The sequence below is a fragment of the Aphelocoma coerulescens genome, chromosome 2, assembly GCF_041296385.1.
Source record: "Aphelocoma coerulescens isolate FSJ_1873_10779 chromosome 2, UR_Acoe_1.0, whole genome shotgun sequence".
NCBI lineage: Eukaryota > Metazoa > Chordata > Aves > Passeriformes > Corvidae > Aphelocoma > Aphelocoma coerulescens.
Window position 1 is genome coordinate 144,809,949 of NC_091015.1, and position 21,584 is coordinate 144,831,532.

General features: G+C 40.1%; 2 protein-coding genes across 2 annotated transcripts; both read right to left on the reverse strand.

Annotated features, from left to right (window-relative positions):
* Positions 1-4,694, reverse strand: UQCRB (ubiquinol-cytochrome c reductase binding protein). The gene is made up of 4 exons (XM_069005185.1): positions 4,610-4,694; positions 3,322-3,393; positions 1,447-1,613; positions 1-239 (listed from the first exon to the last, which is right to left on the reverse strand). The coding sequence occupies exons 1-4, from the start codon at positions 4,626-4,628 to the stop codon at positions 162-164; spliced, it is 336 nt and encodes a 111-aa protein (XP_068861286.1). The 5' UTR covers positions 4,629-4,694; the 3' UTR covers positions 1-161.
* Positions 4,695-7,197: 2,503 nt separating this feature from the next.
* On the reverse strand, positions 7,198-21,349 carry MTERF3 (mitochondrial transcription termination factor 3). Its single transcript, XM_069005188.1, has 7 exons — positions 20,674-21,349; positions 18,338-18,490; positions 17,164-17,353; positions 14,008-14,155; positions 12,694-12,765; positions 9,770-9,931; positions 7,198-7,454 (listed from the first exon to the last, which is right to left on the reverse strand). The coding sequence occupies exons 1-7, from the start codon at positions 20,999-21,001 to the stop codon at positions 7,260-7,262; spliced, it is 1,248 nt and encodes a 415-aa protein (XP_068861289.1). The 5' UTR covers positions 21,002-21,349; the 3' UTR covers positions 7,198-7,259.
* Between the last annotated feature and the right edge of the window lie 235 nt (positions 21,350-21,584).

A 21,584-nucleotide genomic window follows, 5' to 3' on the forward strand; every position in this document is an offset into this window, starting at 1 on the left:
TTTTTATAGTTTGACATGTTTATTTTAGTTGGATGATCAGACTCAATGAACAAGCTGAAACAGTATTCCTCAGCCTCACAATTGCCTCCCTATGGACTTCTACAACCAAATGTTTAAAAATATCAGAAATACACGGATATTTGCATGAAGTAGTTCAATAGTTACTTCTTGTTCCATGCTTCCCTTTCATGTCTTTCACGGATTACTTCTTTTAGGTATGGTTCAAGATAATGGTGATCCTGAAAAATAAGAGAATATACTTAAACTTACAGCAAGGTCCAGAAACATCTCAAGTCATTCCTACAGTCTGTTTGTTTCTCATTCCTCCCCTCCTCAACACCAACCTATCAAGAAAAAAAAAGGAAATCCAGCCTTACTTACCCTGAAAAGGTGAACTTTTTATCTGCCAAGTCTGCAGTGACAAGTTCTCTACTGCAGTAACCACTAATTCCTAATGCCTCATTAACATTAACAGGCAAAGCGATGCTTCCAGCTATGCCTTTAAAACAGTGTTCTTTTGGCAGAAAACCAAACGTGCAAGATCCACTTTAATTAGTTTGAAGTCCAACTATAGTAATGTACAATAGCCACTTTGAATAGTTCAAAGCCCAACAGTAATACTCCAGATATTCTCTTTTTGGCTTAACTTCTAACCAGCATTGCAAACTTGTATTTGATAGAACACCCTCACCATGTTTAACACAAACCAAACTGCTGCCTGAGGAAATAGGCAACCAGTTATTCAGTGCAGCAGTTACTTAAATATGACCCATGAAACAAGAAACAAGAAACAGCCTCTGCTTATTCAGAGATGCATTAATATCTTTATACTCTCCTATAGTCAAAAGTTTAACAAAAAAATTCCTCTCTGCCTGATAGTCTGGAGAAAGCTGAGGTGGACAGTGATGCAAAGTCTGTGAATCAATTCATTACCAAAAAATAAAACGTAGTTACATTTGATAAGGAAAGTGTAGTTTGTTTTTTAAATTACAAGATGACACTTATTTTAATGCAAGATTTCCCTTCAAATTATTCTTCCCTGGCACCTTCATGAATAAAAACTTTGGCTCAAGATTTTCTATAAGATCAAGAAATTAATCAGAAAAGCAGGAGACCTTTTGTAAGAATCCCAAAGCTATTTACACTGTATTTCTTTATCTGATAGCTTAGAAGAAATATTTTGCCTAAATGCAAATAACATGCTGTGATTCTGAGCTGCAGCTTAAGCTTCTGTCATCTTGAGAAAAATTCAGTAATTTGTACTGAAAAACAGATTTTTAAACTGCAATCTGAAGTGTTTTCCAGAGGTGTTCCATGAGATACTGACTCATTTACTCACTATAAAGGACACGTAAGCATGTGTCTCCTCAGGGAATGAAAAGCCCAACCACCAACCACAGCAGTGCCATTTAAGACCTGCACCTTGGAAACACTCCGTGCACGTACCTCTTCATACTTCACCCACTGGTCTTTCGGAAGGATCTGATGTTTCAAGCTTAAGTCTAGCGCTCGCTTTATGCGAAATACTCTTTCATTGTAAAGATGTTCTGGAAGTCTCTTCAATGCTTCTTTTACATCATCATCTTCATTCAATGTATCATCTCGCATTAACCCTGTACCGAGAAGAATTTACAGTATCACTGAATAAATGTTCTTCCATAACATTTAGCATTTACTCAAGTACCATGGGCAAAATACTTCCAATGCAAAATTATGAAGAAAAACAAAGCCAATCCATGAGAGCCACTAATTGCTCACAGAAAACATGCAATCCTAAATGCTGACTTTCACATACTCTATTTACTTTTTTTAGTCCTTTTGTTAAAGAGGAATAAGGAAAATGGGTATTTAAATAAATGTGTTTTGTGAGACTATACATATACAGAACAAAACCTTCTCTGGATCTAAGGGGTGAACTTATGTGCATCTAATTTTATATCTCTATTTACGATGACTGTCCATGTTAAGGGTTTTTGAATCCATTAGAATCAGTCAGCCACAGATGAGACTCCTTCAGTACTGAAGAATTATTCTCTAAACTCCCCTGTTCATAATAACCAAATCTCTGCTGACCATATGAAGCTATGGGAACCTGGAGCTCTATGTTGGTGTGTGAGTTCCAAATCAGAAGTTAAATCAGGGAGAAGCACCCAGTCTTCTCAAAACCAAGAACACTCCCACACCTTCTGTGGAACAAAGGATTCTTGAAACTCAACCAACTTTTCTGTAAGGTTCAGTATTAACAAACAGGACAAAATATGATGCAGATTACTACAACATACCTACTGACTTGTGGTTAAAGGTTTTAATCTCATGTGACTGATTTGGCAGTACTGTCTCAATAAAACAAAAATTTCTTTTGAGTCATGTATTCTGAAATTCAGCTTTGTAATTTATTTCAAAGGTACAGGGAGCACTGCTGCTAGTTTAATCACTGTATTAAATTTGGTGCTTCTCTAATTTTTTTACTTGCATTTCCAGAAAAGCAGCAGAAGTAAGAATTTCAGCAGACAAGCATTATCAAAGAGGAATTAATCACTCCATCTTTGGAGGAAGGATCTAAGGTTACTCATCTACAGTTTTCTTGTAATTTTTTCTAACTCCCCCAGGGCAGGTATGTGAACTTCCTTTAAAAGATTTGCTTGTATTGTGGTGAGCAATAAATTGCAGCATCTGAATATTCAGATTCTTGTCATCCAAGAATATTCCATTCTTCTCATCCATTCAATCTAGATGGTTGAAACAAACTTGGTCACAACTCTGAATAAACTGAAGAAAATACCGTTAAGGCAACCTCTTCTCCTTAAGGAAGCCCTGTTTTGACACCTATTCCACCACTGTGCAGGCCAGAGCCATGCCAGCTGAAGTTATGGTGACACAAAGGGCAGAACTAACTTTAACCTTATTTGCCCTTTGGATATTTTACGTAAGTACTGCAGATAGGCTGATAGGCTACTATCAGTGGGAACCCCTTCAGCTTCAAGGGCAGTCTTTGGGTTAGAAGACACTGGCCAGTGAAAGTGACTTGGTGGGGAAATGCAAATAATCGATCTTTCAGGACTGCTTTGTGAAAGTTTTTTCAACTACCCCAGCTTGACCGTAGCTGTTGTAAGTTAGTTCACTGCAACATGAGCAAACACCGAAATAACAGAAAAGGTTTAAATCACAATAACTGAAGCTCTTGCCAGCTTTCTTCCCTACAGAAGTCATAACTAATTTTGATCAAAAACAAGCCAACCTGCACAAACATGGCAGTCATAAACCGTAACTAGTTTGAGAACTGTTACCTGTACAGCTTTTAAAACTCAATGAAATACTTACCAAGTTTGTTGAACCCAGCTGCATTGTAATACCATTTGCGAAGCCTGTCTAGCATGCGACCACCTCCTGCAACTGAATGCGACCATCATCAGTTGCACAGCAAGGTAAAATTCAACATTTACACGTTACTATGGCAGTATGCAAACATTTGCTGGCCTCTTTCACAAGTATTAATGTAACACTGCATCGAGTTTGAATTTGATCATATATGACTTGGCCTCTACTTCTCAGTCTCCCATTAACTGACACTAAATAGGTCGAAGGACAGCTCATTACATGCAAGGATTTGATCCATTTCACTAAATTTGAATATTGGGCTGCTTTAAGACTTAGAAAAATGCTACCAATTCTTCATCAAAGATAGCAACAAAACTTTTAGGCTCCATAACACTTACATGAGCCAAACCCATAGTGTCTACATAAAACAAAACCATCAGGCTTTTCAAATAATTTATCTAACCTCCCTGACTTTCGCTATGGGTTAATGCAACTTCAAGGCCACTAGTTCTTATACTGCTAACCTTCTGCTCTCCTCTCCAGATATTTGAATGCTATTCCTTTTTCAAGGAGCTGCCAAAGTCAACCACGAAACCAACACTGAAACCTCAAAAAAAAACCAAACAAAAAATAAAACCTCCACACCACATAGAGCATGTTCATCTTTCCTTAAATGTGGTTTGGGACGGCAGAGGTGCTTTTACACATAATCAAGTACCTCAACAAGGGGTCTAGAAGCCCACGAATGGCACAGCACAGGCAGTGCAGCGTGGGCAAGCTGGTTTGCGACTTTTAAGCCGTTTGTGTTACCAAGTCACCCCCCTCAAAAGCCCCAGTGCTCCGTGTGATACCAGTACGTCATTAGAGCACTACCTCAGTAGGCTATTTAGTCACTCCTTCGTCCTTTAGGGCCAGACAAGGAATAACCTTAGACCAACTGTGCGCGGAGTCGGTATCCGCGCAGGACAGCGATCCCCGAGGCCGCTCATGAGCAGGCCAAGGGTTCCTCTAGTGCTCCCGAGCACTCTCTGCACTCAGAAAACTCAAGTATCGGAGCCAGGCTTCCTCCGCTGCCACGGAAGGGCCGGCGAGGAGACGCGCCCAGCGACTGTGGCAGCGGCACTCGCTGTCCCCGTCAAGGGCACACGGTGCACACGGGCTCCCCGGCTCCCCCTCGCCCCGTCACGGCCCGCCTCGCTGCCCGGCGCGGGCCGGGGCGAGCCCAGCGCCGCAGGCAGGTCGAGGTCGGGCTCAGCCCCGCTGCGCACCCCCAGCGCCCCCGCCGCCTCACCAGACGCCCTCGCCGCCATCTTGATCTCGGCGCGGCGCGCGGCCTCCTGGGTAACGCGCGGGGCGGAGCGGGGCTGCCAACGCTGCCCCGGCACCCGCGCATGCGCCGTGGCGGGGGGGGGAGCGGGTAGAGGTGACAGCTACCAAGTAGTAACACAATAAAATTTAGCTTTGTAAAGCACAATAAGCAAAGCACCAATCGGTCACGCCAAGAAGTGGAAACCTATTTCTGCTCAGGTATCGCAGCCGCCAGCTGAGCGGCTCTGCGTTCTGAGGTACAGATCGCTGCCTCTGCCCCGCCATTCCTGGAGGAAGGGACCACTGCGTTTTGAAAAAAAACAAACTGCGGAGGTGAAGGGAGCCCAGACCTACGGGGCAGGGAACGCAGCGGGCAGGTTCAGGCCGGAGAGCAAAGAGCACGGCCCCGGCTGCCACCAGCGCGCGGGCGGTGCCGCATCGCACCCAGCGAGCCGAAGGGGCTGAAGGCGCTCAGCCGAGGCTGCTCCAGCCCTGGCCCAGAAGAGCCCCCTCTAGTCGGGGGGGGGGGAGAATTCCAGGACAAACCTTGCTGCTAAAGTTTTTTTTTTTTTTTTTAATCCTAAAGTTACAAAGGTTTTGGCATGGTCCATAAAAAGTTCTTCTTTCCTCTCTCCCCTTGCCTTTTAGCACTCCCATGCAATGTTTTGCTTCCATTCTTCATCGTGGTTCTGGGAAGCTATTTTGGCAGAAGCTTGTGCATTTAACATTTCAAAGAAACTCGTTTAACTGTGACAGCAATCATTTCTACATTTAAAAATATTAAAGGAATTTAAAGCTCAATGTTTGAGAGATTCAAAATATACACACTCTGCAATATAATTTCTATTACAATGGTTTATGATATGGTAATACATAGTAATAAGGCTAGTGGAGCAAATCTGCAAAAGTTAACTCAAACATGAACCCACATACTTCCTATTAACATTTTTACTATAAACGTTATTTTTTACAAGATTGTTTGAAGATTACAGTTTCTTATTAGCATTTCATACCATCAAAAATCCAAATAAGCATATTGGGCTTGGATACTTTTATTTAACAGAAGGAAATGGGGGAAAGTGCTTAGCCATCACATTTCAGCCACCATGAAATTTGTTATGCATCTCCATCAAGAACAGTCTATTTAATAGAGGATTTCAAACAATCATCCCAGGCCAATGGAATAGGAAACATGAGAAAAAAGACAAAAGAGAGCATCTCAGATATATATTGCAGACAATGAATGTGGTTTTTCAATGTGTTTCAAGCACTTCTTTTTCAAATTCTTAATTCGGATCAATAACAATTTATCCAAAGTCATAATCCAGAGATCACTACCATTCTCATTCTTTAAATCTCTTTAACCTTACTTTATTTCCCACCTATTAGTAGAATTTAACCTTTTGAATTTTATTCTGCTGTGTGCATAAAAATTCCTATTTTTAGCTTCAACAATGAAGTTTTAAAATGTAGAGGTTTTTCATTAAATAAGCTTCAATCCAAATTAAAACAACTGCATTTCAGTTTCCTGAACTGTTTTTACTGAAGGAATGGAAACTTCTAAACAATATCAGACAGTCTGTGTGTGGATTTAGGCAGCTTTTCAATTTTTCCCAAATACACTGTGAAGCATTTGATAATTCTGTATTAACGTGCTTTGTTTAATGATAAGATTAAGTATTTTTAATACTCCCATGATGCCCAATGTCAGCATTTACTTCAGCTTTTATAACAGATTATATATATAATCTGTTATATATATATATATATATATATATATATATAAAATATATATACTACAGACTCTTTTCATATCTTTATATATATACTACAGATATATATACTATAGTATATACTACAGACTCTTTTCATATCTTTACCTGTATATTAAAGCCACACAAATCTCATTGGTATGCAGGGGAAAAAAACTGGACAAGGGGAAAAGTAATTAAAATAAGGCCCTTCTAGATTTCAGGGACACTAACAGTTTTATTTTCTTTCTATAATTTGCCTAAATTCAGTTTGCTGGTTTTCTTTTTTTCTTTTTTTTACATTGCTAACCAGCTTTTAGGATACTAATTTCAGCAGCCAGCTTCACAAGGAAACACCTTTGTAGCCTATTGAAAGAGTGCCTTTCTGTATGAGGAGCTTCACACATGTGATAGTGTGATTCTTTCTACCTTACAAGGAAAATAATAACATTATTACCTCAAGCAGGTAAACACAACACCACTACCGCAGTATCTTGCTATCCTAACTTTTGGGGAAGAGGGTGAAACAAGACAACAGAGGACAAGACAGGGAATAAATCACTAGCCAGTTTTCCAATCTCCCAAAATTCTGCCATTATCATAAGAAAAAAAGAAGAATCCATATGAATTTACCTTTCAGTTAGCATGCTGCATCATCCACTCTGAATTAAGTTAGAGATTAATTACAAGGCTTGCATTAGTAGTAATCAACATATTCACTCAATCCTTCTGAAATTTACTATCAGTATCACTGTGAGCCTTTAAATCCTACACACTTCTTAAACCAGTAATTAAAAAGTTAAGAGACCTTAAAGGGAAGTAGTTTTATAAAGTATGTTTATTTCCTAACTTAATTCTATAATTAGTAACACATGTAAAAAATTAAAGTGTTTTTAAGAACTTTTCAAAGTCCTGCATAGAAGCTTTGGCCATCTCTGTACAAAACACCTCATCAGGCAAGGATACTAGCTGATCCAGAGAGATGTAGCTGGGTTGTGCTGGGTCATACTGGGCTCTTCCCAAGAATGCAAGAAACATATGCCTCTCTCTGATCTGTAATAGCTTTGAGTTGAAAACCTAAGAAGAAAAAAGGGAAGTAGTTTTTAGGTTGTCTAAATTTCAGACTGAGGCATTGAAAATAAGAGCCTTTTTTAGACAAACTGAAGATCTAGGAAGAAAAAAATAATATACTTATTTTCTTTTAATTTATGTCAAACACCAGGTAAGTTACATTTACACATAAATTATCTAAACTCTAAAAAAAATACTTCAATACAATATGCTGGCATACACACACAACAGAAACAGGGAGTGATACAAAAAACCTACTGTGCTTGAGAGTTGTTTCTATAGAACAACTATATTACTTTTGTGTAATCAAAGCCATGAAAGTGGAGAGAGATATTCAGAAACAGGGAGCATTTCCCTGTAGCATCAGACAGATTCAAATGAGCATTTTTACAAGGATGAAATGAAGAGGTGACCACATGGCATAAGACAAACAACAAAATAGCACAGTGGCAAGGGCAAAGGTGAGTGGCTGTGACTCCTGTCATCATAACACAGCCAAAAAGGCACAGTGTGGTGGTTCAAAACAACCATTTGTCTTCTGCTGCACAGCAATGCCTACCTTTGAAGATACTTGACACACAAAAAAAAAATCTAGACAGTCAAAACTGAGAACAATAGTAGGGGAAACACAAAAGAAATCAGCAGAACATCTAAAAAGAGAGGGAAGTGCGGAAGATGAGATGCACAGCTAAGTCATAAAAGCAAAGATCTAAGTTCATTTCTGAGCAGTACAACTGAATAGAGAGGGATGCTATAGAGGAGATAATGGTGCAAATGGGAATGTTACACAGAGCGAGCAGAGATTTTACTAGAAGAAGAGACTACACTGATGAAAGAAGAATTCCATGAGGATGCAAACTAATTTGAAAAAGGAGGGAAAACCAAAACTACTGTTCCTCCTCTGCCTTCCTTGAATTTTAAGAGGGAGTCAGAAGACAGGAGAACAAAAAAAACCCAACCAACCAAACAACACTTAACCACCATTTATGGAGATAGCTGACAGAAAGAATGGTTACAAGAGCAGCTGTAACATCAGAGAGAATTTGACCCCAAAAAATATCCTGTATACTTCCTATTTTCAACATTACTGTCATTCAGGATAGAAGCAAGTACATATGGAGACAAATACGCATTTGTGAATGCACAAGTTAGAGGCCCAACCATATACAGACTGACATGCACTACCTGTATCCTGGAACTCACAGTTTTTGAGGATGAAAGGGAAGAACAGGAAAGAGAGGGAGTGACTGTGCCAAGAACAAAGAAGAGAGGAAATTCTCCACTTACCCTTCCAAACAAAGGGAAGAAAAATAATGAGGTGAACCACCACAAAGCCAACAATAAGACAACTGAGAAGGAAGTGAGCAAAATTTGTGGCCACTTGCAGATCAAGGAGGGCAAAGTGACACAGATGAGCATTAGAGGAAACATGCTTGTTAACTAAAGGTATATTAAATAGCAAGATAATCAAAATCCTGAGGAACGGTTTTATTCCCCCATACAATTTTGGCTTTCTAGCCACTTAGATTGTCTATTGGACTTGCTTTAGAAACAAAATTACTGCTGTTCAGAAGCTGTAATTTGTGCTTTCATTTTTACCTGGTAAGAAGATAGTGCAACTGCATGTCAGCATTGAATGAAGTGACTTTCAGATTTTAATTTGTGAGGAAGTAACAGTAATGAGGAGGTAGAAAAAAACCCCCAAAATAGTAATCAGGAAAAGAATCTATTTTCAATCCTGTGGTATTTTAGCAATTGCTGCAGCAATAAGAAGACCAATGAGAATCTGATTGCCTAAAGGACAGAACTTCTCTTACCTTTACACTGTATTTTCAGATCCTAAAATCTCTGAAGCTTATTTTTTAAGTAGACAGACCTAAAAGAAATGTTAATGTGTGTGTGTATATATATATATATATATATATTTATATATATAATCTAATGAACAGAGCTCCTGCATAATCTGTCTTCTCTTGTGTCTCTTAGGCAGGATTTCACGACAGGCAAACCCCTAAGTAGGCAGTAATCTCTCTTGCATGAATACAGAAGAGATGAGCATGACTACCTCTGTTGAAAACCTACAAATTCACAAGACTGGGGGTAGTGATGTCACATATGCTATGAGAAAAAAGCAGCTCTTCCACATTGAAACCTTCAATGGTTTCTGGATTGCTAATAAAAGTTACCCAATTAGAGTAAAAGCCACAGGCTAGCTGAAGAATTCACATGTGTCCTGCATACAGCAAAGCTCCACCTTCAGCACATTAGTGAAGTGGCTGTGACAAGAGCACCTACAATTTATTCCCAGATTAACAGCTCACCTGAGGAAAGCGAGTAAGCATGTGGTGGGGAATACCCATTATGTTGTGTAAGTAGTCAAATGTCTGTTTAAGTCTCTTTTTACTTGCAGTTAAAATCTTGGGAGTTTTATACACAATCTGTTGAATTTCATTACGTTGAAAACCAAGTTCAATTTGACAAACCTGAAAAAGAGCACAATTTTATCTTCATAAGTCAGCTACAGGAAACTTAGCTTATTTTAATGCACCACTGAAATAAACTAATGCAAAATTCTTCTACCCTTTGTCAAACAGCAACAAGAATGCAAACCACAGTAATATCTGCCAGTCCAGTTCTTCTCAAGTCAGACAATGCAAATTATTTATCATTCTGGATTAAAGGGTAATTTGTTTATAGAATATCCCCAAAATAAAGATGACTGCTGTGAATGTTATGTATTTTTCAGCTTGTCTGAGATACGAAGAAAAAAAATGTGTCTCCATATGTATGGCAGTTACAAGCATAAAAATTCTCTCCTAGGAGTCTTTTATAATTTTCAATACCAAGCTGTCAAGAGACTTTCTTCTTGTGAAGCTGTTGAGCTCTGTAAAACAACAATCAAATAGCCAGCGCCTACTTTTGCTAATGTGTTGCCTCTTTTGCTAATGTATCCAAGTTACATTTTTATAATAGGGAGTATAATTTCTATAGTCTTCAACTTAAGACTGCTGAACCTAAGAGATGTGTAGAATATGTGGTGTATTCAATTTATTCTACAGTTCATTAATGTCTAAAGTAAGATGTCTTTTTTCAGAGACTGCTTTGACTTCAATTATGATTTCCCAAAAGGAAAACAAAACACATTTTTTCAATAAATTCATGAGCACTCCTCCCAAAGTGCAGAATGGCAAGCAATTCATTGAGTTGTTGAGAAAGAATTCAGCATACAAGAGTATCTGTTAACTCAGTCATTTCTTCTATCCTCCAGTGACACTTACAAGCAGCTTGTTTTCAGTCATGAAGTGGGTGTGTTTGCCAGTTAACATAACCAGACTTTCAAATCGAACTAAGGCACTTCGAATGGCAAGAAGGTGGTGTTTTTGTTTGCCCAGTTTGATGTGCCAAGACTGCAGCTCTTTTCCAAAACTGCTTGTAAAATTCAAAGGGAAGGCCTTAGAATCCAGGTTTCAAATTTACCTTAGGACTTACAGGGAATTGTTTCTAGAGGCAACTATAATCAGGTCTTTTAACTCCTGGTTTTAACTTTTCTGCTTTATAAATATTTGTGCACCACACGAAATACCAATCAACTAAGACAGCATTCAAGTATGAAAATAAGTGTTTGCCCATGAGTGGTATCTTCCATGGACCTGAGTTGGCAGGGGTAACTTCCTGCATCAAGGTACACAACTGGAGTTAAAACCCCCGTGTTAAATCACAGCAGATATAAAGCTGGGCCCACAGTAGAGGTAATTGTGGCAAGAATCTTGAGCTTTTATCTTCTACTCTGTGATGTGAAACAGCTCCCTCTTGACATGATCGGTGAGCTCAAGTGTAAGTTGCTTTGACTGCACTCAGTTTGACAGCAATCATATTTAATATTCAATAACTCTCTACGCGACACATGTTAATATCCTTATTGTGTAAGCCTCAACAATACTCAACAAAGTATGTATTATTCCCACAATAAGCAGTAGTAATGCAAGCTTTCAGGTTCTACCCTGTCAGTGAATCTCTAATTGTGCTTGATACAACCCTCAGAGGATGGACTAAGCCATCCTTCAGCACATTTAGTCCACGACTAGTATCTTATGACAAGCATTATCAGCTACAGCACTTGTTTCTAAATAACAGTCCATTCAGAATGAGGGATACAACCTGATCATTTCTGAGCTGTTGGTACACGATTTCACTTTCCAAGTGCTGTCCCTCCCACCACCAGTTTAGGACATACAGGTCTGAACACAGATTCTGAATCCAACCCCTTGAAAGGCTTGAGCTTTTAAGAAATAGTAGATTCCAACAGTGAGGACCTAAAAATCCTTCCTCTCTTTCCCTCTCTCACACATTTTAAAAAGAGAGGTGCTACACTGCGTATTTCTTGGTAGGTAAACAAGATAGTCACATAGAACTGAGGATCTTAAAAACACATTAATTTTAATAATGGATCCCTAGCCTTTGGAAACACTGTATGTTAAAAAGAAAGCACTATTAATTAGAACAGTCTGCTACTTTCCAGTCTCCTCCCTTACCACACACACATTTCAGATTGCAAGATTTCTAGCGTTTAATAGTTTCAGAGCAGAGAGTCTGTCTGAAAATTTTACATTTTGATTCATAGTTATTTGTTATAGGATAATGGAATTTCACAAATTGTTACACTACATCATGCTGTTTGGCCTCAATGGCTTTACAGCACAGTAATTAAACCAATACATGGTTACATTTTCAAAAGGGAAAGGAGTCCCCATGGGTTTGAAGTTATTTACCCAACAGTTGTTAATAACGACCATCTGCTATCAGACAATAGGTGTCAAATGCACATTTTGGCAGACTAGTTACCTGCCAGGAGAAAAAGAATCAACTGCACATTTCTTGCTCCTAAATACTTACGGACAATCCATGAAAAAGACCATAATAATTAAGGGGGAGAAAAAAAGACTGAGTATTTTTCTACTCATTAAAAAATGGGTAACAATTTATGTCATCATATAGCAACTTTTGGCAGGAAGGCACTACATCACAGTAGAAGACAGACTAAGATAATGCTCCATGTATTGGGTAAGCTTGCACGCTATAGAGGAAAATAAATTGTTTAACAAAATCTTCAGTTATTTTATATCACCACTAAAATAATTTCATTAAATTCTTTCTGTGCACAATCCCCTCCAGGAATTTTATCTTCTGACAGCTCTTAAACTATATGGGTATACAATACACTTCTAATATCTATTCATAAGCTCACCTGAAGATTTTCTTTTACAGGCTCTAATTTGCCAGTCAGTAGCCTTGGAAGACGAATTACCAGATCCTTTGTCTACAATCAGAAAAAAAACACACAAACGAAAGAGTATTACTGAAAACTTGTTTGTAAATTTATCTGTGAAAGAAAGATCCTATATAAACTTTTTTTGCAGCTGGAAGAGGGATGTATTTTATTTTTTGTGTACACCAAAGATGAATTTGCATGAAGCAGCAGTATATTAAGATGCAAAATATTACTCAAATGTGTTCTTTTCGAAAACAAAAAATAATACAATTGTTGTAAAACAGACAGGAAGAGGGAGTAAAAGCATGCATCAAAAGGAGAAAGTATGCTCAAGTGCCCATTTTCTCTCAGCTTTCAAGTTGTTTCTTCCCATCTTTTTAGAAAAAATAAACAACACACTACACAATAGAGGCTATAAAAGGATTTTCCAGTGGCAGTGGAGCTAACTTCAGGATCTAGTTAGACCATAGTTTAACAGCACTACAGGAAATTACTCCACATTCCCTAAGGTGTCTGATTGCTTGTAATCCACCCTGAGTACAAGGTAGTGACTAAACCCTTTTCTGGGGAGTTCTTTTACCTCAAACATGGAAAGGCCAGCAACAGGCACTGTAACAGCTATGGCTGCTCAGCTAATAGAAGCCAATAGAAGAATTCCAGATTCCACTTGGAATTTGACCTTCATTGCAATCCCCACCTACTGCAGGACACAACTAACATCACCCACTCACTCCAGGCAAGCGCAGCTACTACCTCCCCTGAAGATCCCAAAGCAAGGTGCTGAATACCTGCTAAGCACGTAATGTGGTATGCACTCATGAGCAAACCCAGAGGTCACTCTTGGTGAGCTGAGCATATAATTTGGCATTTATCTTGATATAATATTCACAGATTAGAGTATTTTTTAAATAATGAGTTAAGTATGTTACAGTATCTTAAAGAGATGAAGAGCACCAAATAATTTTCCAGAAGTTAAAAAAGCTGCTTGCTGCTTCAGTAATTAATTCAGTCCTCTGAACCACCTCAAATAATAAAACTGGACATACACATGCTTATTTGACACTAACCTGTAGCAGGTCATCTTCAGAAACTGTACTTCAGGTCCTTTGAGTGTTAGGTGTCCATATCACTTCCACAGACAGTTAAAACCATGTTACCCTCCTGTAACCCTCTGGTGACATTACTGATTATAACACCGTGTTTGTTGGTAATGTCCAAACACTTGGAGTATTCATATTGCAAGACCTTACAACTGTCACTAAAAAAATACCTAAAGACTTCAGTCTTTACCTTTTTTACACTGAGACCAAGTTCATTTTTGAAGAAACCCAGTCTGTTATCCAGTCTTTCCACTGAAAACAACAGCAAATATGGAGCTCTTGAGACCATCTGAGCAATTTCTGACTTACCAAATTTTTTTGATTTTAGGTAAGCCACTCTAGAAAGAGAACAAAAACAAAATAAAATCCTGTGATGAAAATTTTATTGCCTCCATTTATTCAGTACTTGCTTAAATTCCTCAGTGATATCTTATAAACGGACAGATGTTCTAGCATTAACATGCAACCCTGCCAAAAATAATTAGAGTGAAATCTGCAGTTATCGTAAAAGCAAAATACCCTCCCTTCCAATTAATTAGAAGTAAAATAAACCTCAGAGCAGAATGTCAATACTGAAGACAGATTTTAATTCCTTCCAGCTGTACTTAAGCAGATAACTGTGTTAACCTACATTTAACTACCAGCCTGTCTCCTAGATTGCAAACACATTAATAGATCATCATAGGGTATGGACAAGAAAATATATACAGCATTTTGCTATTTTAATGAATTCCATTTCTACTGCTGAAAGGATGGAGTACTATACCTCATACATCCCTGTTTTGCATTGGAGTAGCAATATCATACAATGATGCTATGTGTAGAAATATTGTCGAAAAATACATTTCTTTATCAGCTGAAGTTACGTTTGCTGTAATAGGTCCATACTTTCAGTCACTGGTCTAATGAGTGAGTAACAAACATCTGGTCATCAGAAAGCAAAAGGAGTTGACTAAAGTTTTGATGTTTAGCAGAGCTTGCTTTCTTTCTTTCTTTCCAAGTCAAAACTTTTTCCAAACTTTGTTGAATTCAGTGAAAGTGAAATCCTATATCAAGTACTACTTGTAGTAGATGATTACCATAGCTCCAGAAAAAAAGGAATGAAGAGGGGAAATACAGCACACAAAGAGACACAATTTATCCACATACCACCACATAAAAAACTAAAGTACAATTTGGAGAGGTTTCATCTGGTTATATACAAGAGTAATTGCAATATGAGAAATATTTGCAGTCAGATCAACTTAGAGCATACAAGAATTGGTTTTATCTGGTAGTAATTAAAATACTAAATGGATTGCAGAATATTCTGCAGAAGCAGATATTCAGCAAAAAATGGTCTCTCTGTTAAACCATGTCTTGTGGAGAGAAAAAAAATAAAATTACCTTCCAGTCACTACAACTTCCCTCTTTCCACAAATCCTCAAAAATGAAGCTATCACAAGCCAAAAACTTCCAGACGGAAGATATAAGAACAAGCTCTAGAGGACCAATTCCTAACTGAGCAGGCACTCCACCACAGAAGGTAGCAGCCTAGGCTCCAGACAATGACAATGGAACTGGTACAGCTTCCAAGCATCCCAGAAACAGCTAAATGAACAGATTAAAAGTAAAATCTTTCGTCTGTCCTGACTCCACTTGCTTTCTGTTAACAAGTCATTAAAATTCACACCTGAAGCATTTCTTCCTGGAAAGGCAAGAAACTTAAAAGAGGGATGGCAGGATTGTAACAACCTAACTCTAGAAACTAGTATGTTAAAGGAACACAACTATCCAACCTGGCAAAAGTTTGAGATACATGTGTGAGTGCTGGCACCAAGGTTAGCCCTCGTTCTACTACAGGGATCAGCAGTTCTATGTAGCATGTTAACAGTTTTAAGTCATCATTAACACCAGCGTAAAACAAAGCATCTGGTGCAGCTGCAGTACAGACACTGATTTGCAACTGTCAAAATTGTTAGGAATTATGGAATGTTTTGACTTTTACAGTGTTTATCTGAAGTCAAATGCCAAACCTATTGAAATTTGTGTTTTGTTTCCTGGCAACATGGAATCCATAGCAATAAAACATTCCAGAGTGATGTAACCAATACCACATCCATCTGCACCGAATTGTTTATGCAAAGGTGATACTCAGCTTTCAAAAGACAGCTATTTGAGACACACTCACTTCACAGCCTTTACCGCACACTTACTTTAAAGCTTGCAGGAAAGCATTCACCAGTGGCAAACTTACTGAAGAATCATACTGCAGAAAATTAGCAAGAAATCAGATTGCTCTGTTTAGCCCCTACTTCACTAACCGGCCACCACCACAGGAGTGTCACTGAAAATAAAATATGACTTCATGGAAGAGTTAGGATATTTATCACAAAAAAACCACAAAAAAACACCTCTCTTCAGAAGAGCATAAGCTATATGCTCTGATATCTAGACTCAAAACTACTGCTGGAAAATGACACAGGGTTTTTTGTTTGTTTTTTTTTTTAATATTGTTTCTGAAAGGCCACTTACTGAACAGGAGGTTAGAAGAACAGAGGGGAAAGAAGTCAGGTCTACATTATACAAGAGTCTACTCATGTGCCTGTTTCTAAATATCTGTACTTCCAGACTTCTGTTTCAGACAGAAATGCTACTACCTGCAAGAGCCAAGACAACAGATTTTCTTCTCTGGGATTTTTGAATACTGGGAAGTTTTGAGTTCATTAAGAAAGGCATGTACATACACACAAGTTGTTCTGAAAAAAAAAAAACATTGAATTTGGAGTAATATTATAAAAAAAAGTTAATTTTAAGGACTGAAGAACAGTTTAGGGCCATACAAGTGTGAATGAACACAGACACACAAATTAGTTCATTGTAGTGCTGTGTTCAGTTTCAGCTGGACAACAGGAAAAAAACATCACGAAAACCTCCTGCTGCTATTAGATGTCAACACAGAAGAGATCTGGTCTGCTTCTTTTATTGCAGAATTCATGACTTCAAATTGTGACTGAAGAGTTTAATATTATTCTACAAATTTATGTAAAGCCTCAGGGATGACATTTTGGAATGAAAGCTGACATGAGTAAAGCAAGTGGCCTAAGATGGCAAACTGCTTCCCCTGTGGCAGAGAGACAGGAATAAGCAGTAAAATTTGTTGATAGGCAGTTTTCAGGTGGATGAAGGTGCTGACTTATGATACCAGCACGTTAGTGCCAGCAGATGGGGAGGCACAAGAACACAGAGCCAGAGACTGAGTAAGAACAGAGGCAGCACAGGTTCCTTCAGACAAGGTTAAGCCAACTAGGAAACCAGATCTTCAAGCCAAGGGGCTTAACACCCTGCTACTACTTAAAAGGCTCACCTGGTTTCTAAAGATTCCAGGTCTTCAGCAAGGATATATGGATTTTTGGTCAGGAAAGGTCCCAGCTGATTGTCTTCTACACCCACATCCTTAAGAAACAGAAGTATTTTTTTTACATCTTTTTCAAAGTCCAAGGTCAGTAAGAGCTGACCTGCCTTTTGACGTTTCTCCACTTGGGATAAGTCAACCCCTACAACAAACAAAATTAGAAATTGTTTTAATTAAACACAGACCCTGCTTTCTGTAAATGTTTCACAAAGGCATGTTGGAATTTATAGGACTACTCAATTTTTTGCACTGATTTTGCATACTTTTATTGCTCAACACAGCAAGGCCACAACACCTTGTTTATTGTGGAAAGACTCCAGATAAAATAAGCAGTCATTTTAGAAGCTTTTGCTGAGTTTATTTTCTGAAGGAAGACATTTGCAGTGAGTCCTGCACGTGCCACATTTAGAGACCTGCTCTTGTTGCACAGAAGTACATGTGCATGAAATTTCCCAATCTGTTACAAAAGGGAAGGGGACAATTTTGCAGTGAAGTGACTGTGTATACTGACTCACACACAGCAATTTGTTACTACACATGAGGACAGATTCCCCCTCTCAAATAATAATTTCTCCAACCTCTTTCTAGTCTTCCTTGCATGTTTGGGCAACAAGGTGGTCAGCAACCTTGAACTCAGGTATCTCTGTAGTCCAAGTGTTTTTTGATGAGAAGTAAGGTCCTCTTCAATCCCTTCCCTCTTGCCTCTCCAGTGTGCTGTCCCTCGCTCCTAAGATTATGCATAGCAACCATTCTCTTTCCTTCCTTCCAAGGATGGAGAGCTGCAAATTCTTTTGCAGCAAATTAAAGCATCCTTAACCAGACCAAAAGAAGAAAGACCAATTAAGTTACACAGTGCTCCCCACCTCCTGAAGCTGTGGGAGATGCCTCCTTCTATCACCCACAGTACAAAGGGACTAACACCAGCCAGCTTTGTTTCCCAGTAGTATGGCATTGCTAGTGACACAGTCCCCTCTCTTGTCCATTTACCCTGGATAACATTCTGTTGCTTTTTGCTATTGGTCACTGTTCCCATTTTCAAGTTTACAAGGTAACCGGTAAGAGCAAAGCACAAAAGATCTCCAAAGCTCCTGTCACAGGCAGACCACACAAACAAAATCACACATACCTAGGTGGACAAGTTTCTCAAGGGTTTCTGAGTGATCAACATAATCTCGGAGCGTGGAAGACTGAATGGGGAGAAGAGGTTCTGCAATGATCTGTACAGCTTCTTCCTCGGAAATCACTTCCAAAGCAGATGAAGGTGGGATGTCATCCCAGTCTAAGAAACAAATATAGAAGACCCAAATGCATTTTGTGAAAGACAAAGTTGCTCCTACCAAATGCTACACAGATCTCTTAAAATCCTTTTCAAAATGCAGGAACACTGTACATGTGATAAACAGCCAACCTATTATTTGAAAACATAAAAACATAGACTCTACTTCCAGTTTTTGTCTCTGTTCCATCTCCTGGTCACTGCCCATCAACTTTTACTCATATGGCCAAATCTGAGAGTAGTACCCAGCAAGCCTGCCTTCATCCTGCTGCCTAGACCATTGCAGACAACAGATCACATCACCTTCTGCAAAAGGTCTTTCATGTCTTCAGAAGTGCACTCTTGCCTGATCATAGCCAGATAAAAGGCTACTGCAAAGATTATTTTTCATAACCTGACAAGCCCACTACTTTGTGGCTTTCCTGAATCTGATGCCTGAAATGCAGCTGTTTTAACTTTCATAGCCAACTCCAGCCAAACTATCATGTCTTATCCATTACAGAAAGGCAGCTGACTGCCAGTATCTCTAATAGCAAAATGAACAATTTCCTAATCACTAAGGTTTCAAAGCAAGTATTATTATGCTTATTTCCCCTTAAGTGTTCCAAGTCATAGAATTCAGTGTCTTTAAAAAAAAAATTCTCTAAACAGATCTATTTTTCCATTGATGGGAGCTCACAGCATTAAGATTAAGATTACCATTTGCAGGCTGGCTGCTAGCATCCACCTCAATCATCACTTTGATTACTGATCAGATGCCCTGATTATAAACTCCTCAGGAAGGGGATTTTCTGTGCCCTGTACCTTTGTATAATGGCTTCCTAGAGACCAGGGTAACACTCTTGCATGTCAAGAAAACAAAGGCACACCAGAACTCTACTCATGCAGATTCCAAAGTAATTAGGATGTGCCTAATGTTCCAGGAAGAGTTGCACAGACTAGCTCGATAGCTGTTGAAGGTCTTGTCACTTCTTTTTCTCACAGCCTCAGAAACAAAAGCACAATAAAATGTTTTCAGCAACGTTTACACATTAGACAGGAGCTTTCTAGGAATCTATAGGAATATCATGTGTTTTCTTTCAACTTGTTGAGGATTGAACCAATATACAATATAGTCAATTCCAGAAGCATGCCTGTCTTTTATTGCCACTTTAAGGTCTTTATACTTCCTATTGGGAATCATACTTCAAGTTACCAAAACCCCCAGAAGTTATCAATTGTGTTTATTCCATTATATAGACTGTCAACTGGGCAAAATGCTACACACACACACATTCTCCAGCCAGTCTGCTGGCAGATAAAAATCTGGCATGTGGATAAACTGCACCACAGATGCAGCCACACACAAGCTGGCTGACCCATCATTCTGGACCAGAACTGTTTCAGAACCAGCTACACACACAGGTCTCCACTGCAGCATTGAAACAGCCCAGAAATAAGCTCTGTACAGTCCAAGTTGGCTGGGCTCAAAGCAGAATCTGAACATACAAGGCTGCTTAGTAATTCAGAGCAAGTTTCCTCAGCATACCCAAAGTAATTTCAAAGAATGGAAATGTTATAATCCTCATTTAGATAGAAGTAGGGAAAAAAAAGTGAGTAAATTTCCTCAGGGCAACAACACCAAGGCAACGTCGTGTTTATCTCCTTTCCTCTCCTTTCCTCAGAAGACAGTTGGACGAGCATTTCTCATCAGGGCAGTGCTTAAGGAGGCTTTACACTGCTGCCTCCTGTTGTTCATTCTTGATCACTCAAACGGCTGTGTTGTGTGAGCTGCTTGAGGCGTGGAATCTCCCAGCCTCGCTCAAATGAAAAAACCAAAACCAAACACCCAAAAAACCCCAAACCAAAACCCTTTTGTTTGTACCAGCACATCTGTGAGGAAAAGACAAACGCTGAGCTGATGCAGGTAGGGTTATGAAAAGTCCTTCAAACGGCAGCTCCAGACCTACATTTCTACCCAAAACATTATACAGTTTATATCACTTTAAAGGTATTCTTTGCACGCTACATTGACCATAAAAATCTGAATTAACTACGAAGCTAGTAAGAAGTGAAAGTCAGGAACTCCAGATACATATTCTAGGCAAGCAGGCCAAAAAAGAAGAACCCAGCTGGGGTTAAATCCCAGCATACTAAAAACATAATTTGAAGATTCGGGAGAAATGGTATCCCTTAAAGCCTCTTACCTTCGTCCAGTGTTTTTGCATTCAGATCAGGTAATGTTTCTGCTTTTCCTTGTTCCTGCTGTACTGAAGGCAAGTTACTTTCGGGAGAAGAGAAGGATCCATCCCTGGCGCTGTCGGGCGGGGAACAGCTTCCTACAGACACGTGCCTGCATGCCTGCAGTCTCCACAGAACATCCTCCTTTCCAGCGGGCAGCACAGCCAGAGAGGCAAGCTCACTGCAGGCCTGTGCGGTGCAGCCGCGACTCCTGAGCCTCCGAGTAAACTCAACAGCACGGGCCGAGTTCAGCAGGCAGCACCAGCGGGAGACCTGCCGAGCCCACACAGCCATCCTGCACCTCAGCACAGCATCCTGCTGGGAGAAAAGGAGCGCGGAGTGACACAGGCGCTGCCAGCCTCGCCGCAGAGTCGGCAGCGTGAATCCCCTGGTTGTTACAGCAATTCCTCACTACAAAGCACCAGTAGCTGCCTCAAGGGTTTGAGCGGGCGACAAACGGAGGAGCCAGGTCTGAAGGCCACCGCCCGCCGCCCTGCACAACAACTGTCCCCTTGGGAGCACGGGGGAAGCCCAGCCAGGACCTTAACCCTCCCGGGGGGACGGGGCCCTCCGCGCAAAGCCGCGTCACCGCACACTCGCCACAGAGCGGGGAGGCTGGGCTGGGCCGCGCTCGCCGCGCTCCCCACGCCGGCAGCCGCTGCGCGCAGCCTGCGGGAGAAAGGGCAGTGCCCGAGACCGGCCCGGGACCAGCGGGAGCCGCCACCGCCTCACCGGCAACGCGCGGCCCGGCCCGGCCCGGCCCGGCCCACGTGTGCGCCCCGCTGCCCGCCCAGCCCGGGCGAGACCACTCGGGAGGAAACGGGGGGGAGCAGGCCGCAGCGTCCTTCTCTGCCTGCTGCTGTTGTGTGGCTCCGCC

What these genes read in the sequence shown, in the direction of transcription:
- UQCRB (XM_069005185.1), bottom strand. An exon ending in AGCTGGGTTCAACAAACTTG is followed by an intron (nt 1,614 to 3,321) that starts GTAAGTATTTCA and finishes TTCTCGGTACAG; the next exon opens with GGTTAATGCGAGATGATACA. An exon ending in AGTGGGTGAAGTATGAAGAG is followed by an intron (nt 240 to 1,446) that starts GTACGTGCACGG and finishes CTTATTTTTCAG; the next exon opens with GATCACCATTATCTTGAACC.
- MTERF3 (XM_069005188.1), bottom strand. Translation starts at nt 21,001, where the DNA reads ATGGCTGTGTGGGCTCGGCAGGTCTCCCGCTGGTGCTGCCTGCTGAAC. An exon ending in TGAGAAACTTGTCCACCTAG is followed by an intron (nt 17,354 to 18,337) that starts GTATGTGTGATT and finishes TGTTTGTTGTAG; the next exon opens with GGGTTGACTTATCCCAAGTG. An exon ending in TTGGTCTCAGTGTAAAAAAG is followed by an intron (nt 12,766 to 14,007) that starts GTAAAGACTGAA and finishes TTCTGATTGTAG; the next exon opens with ACAAAGGATCTGGTAATTCG.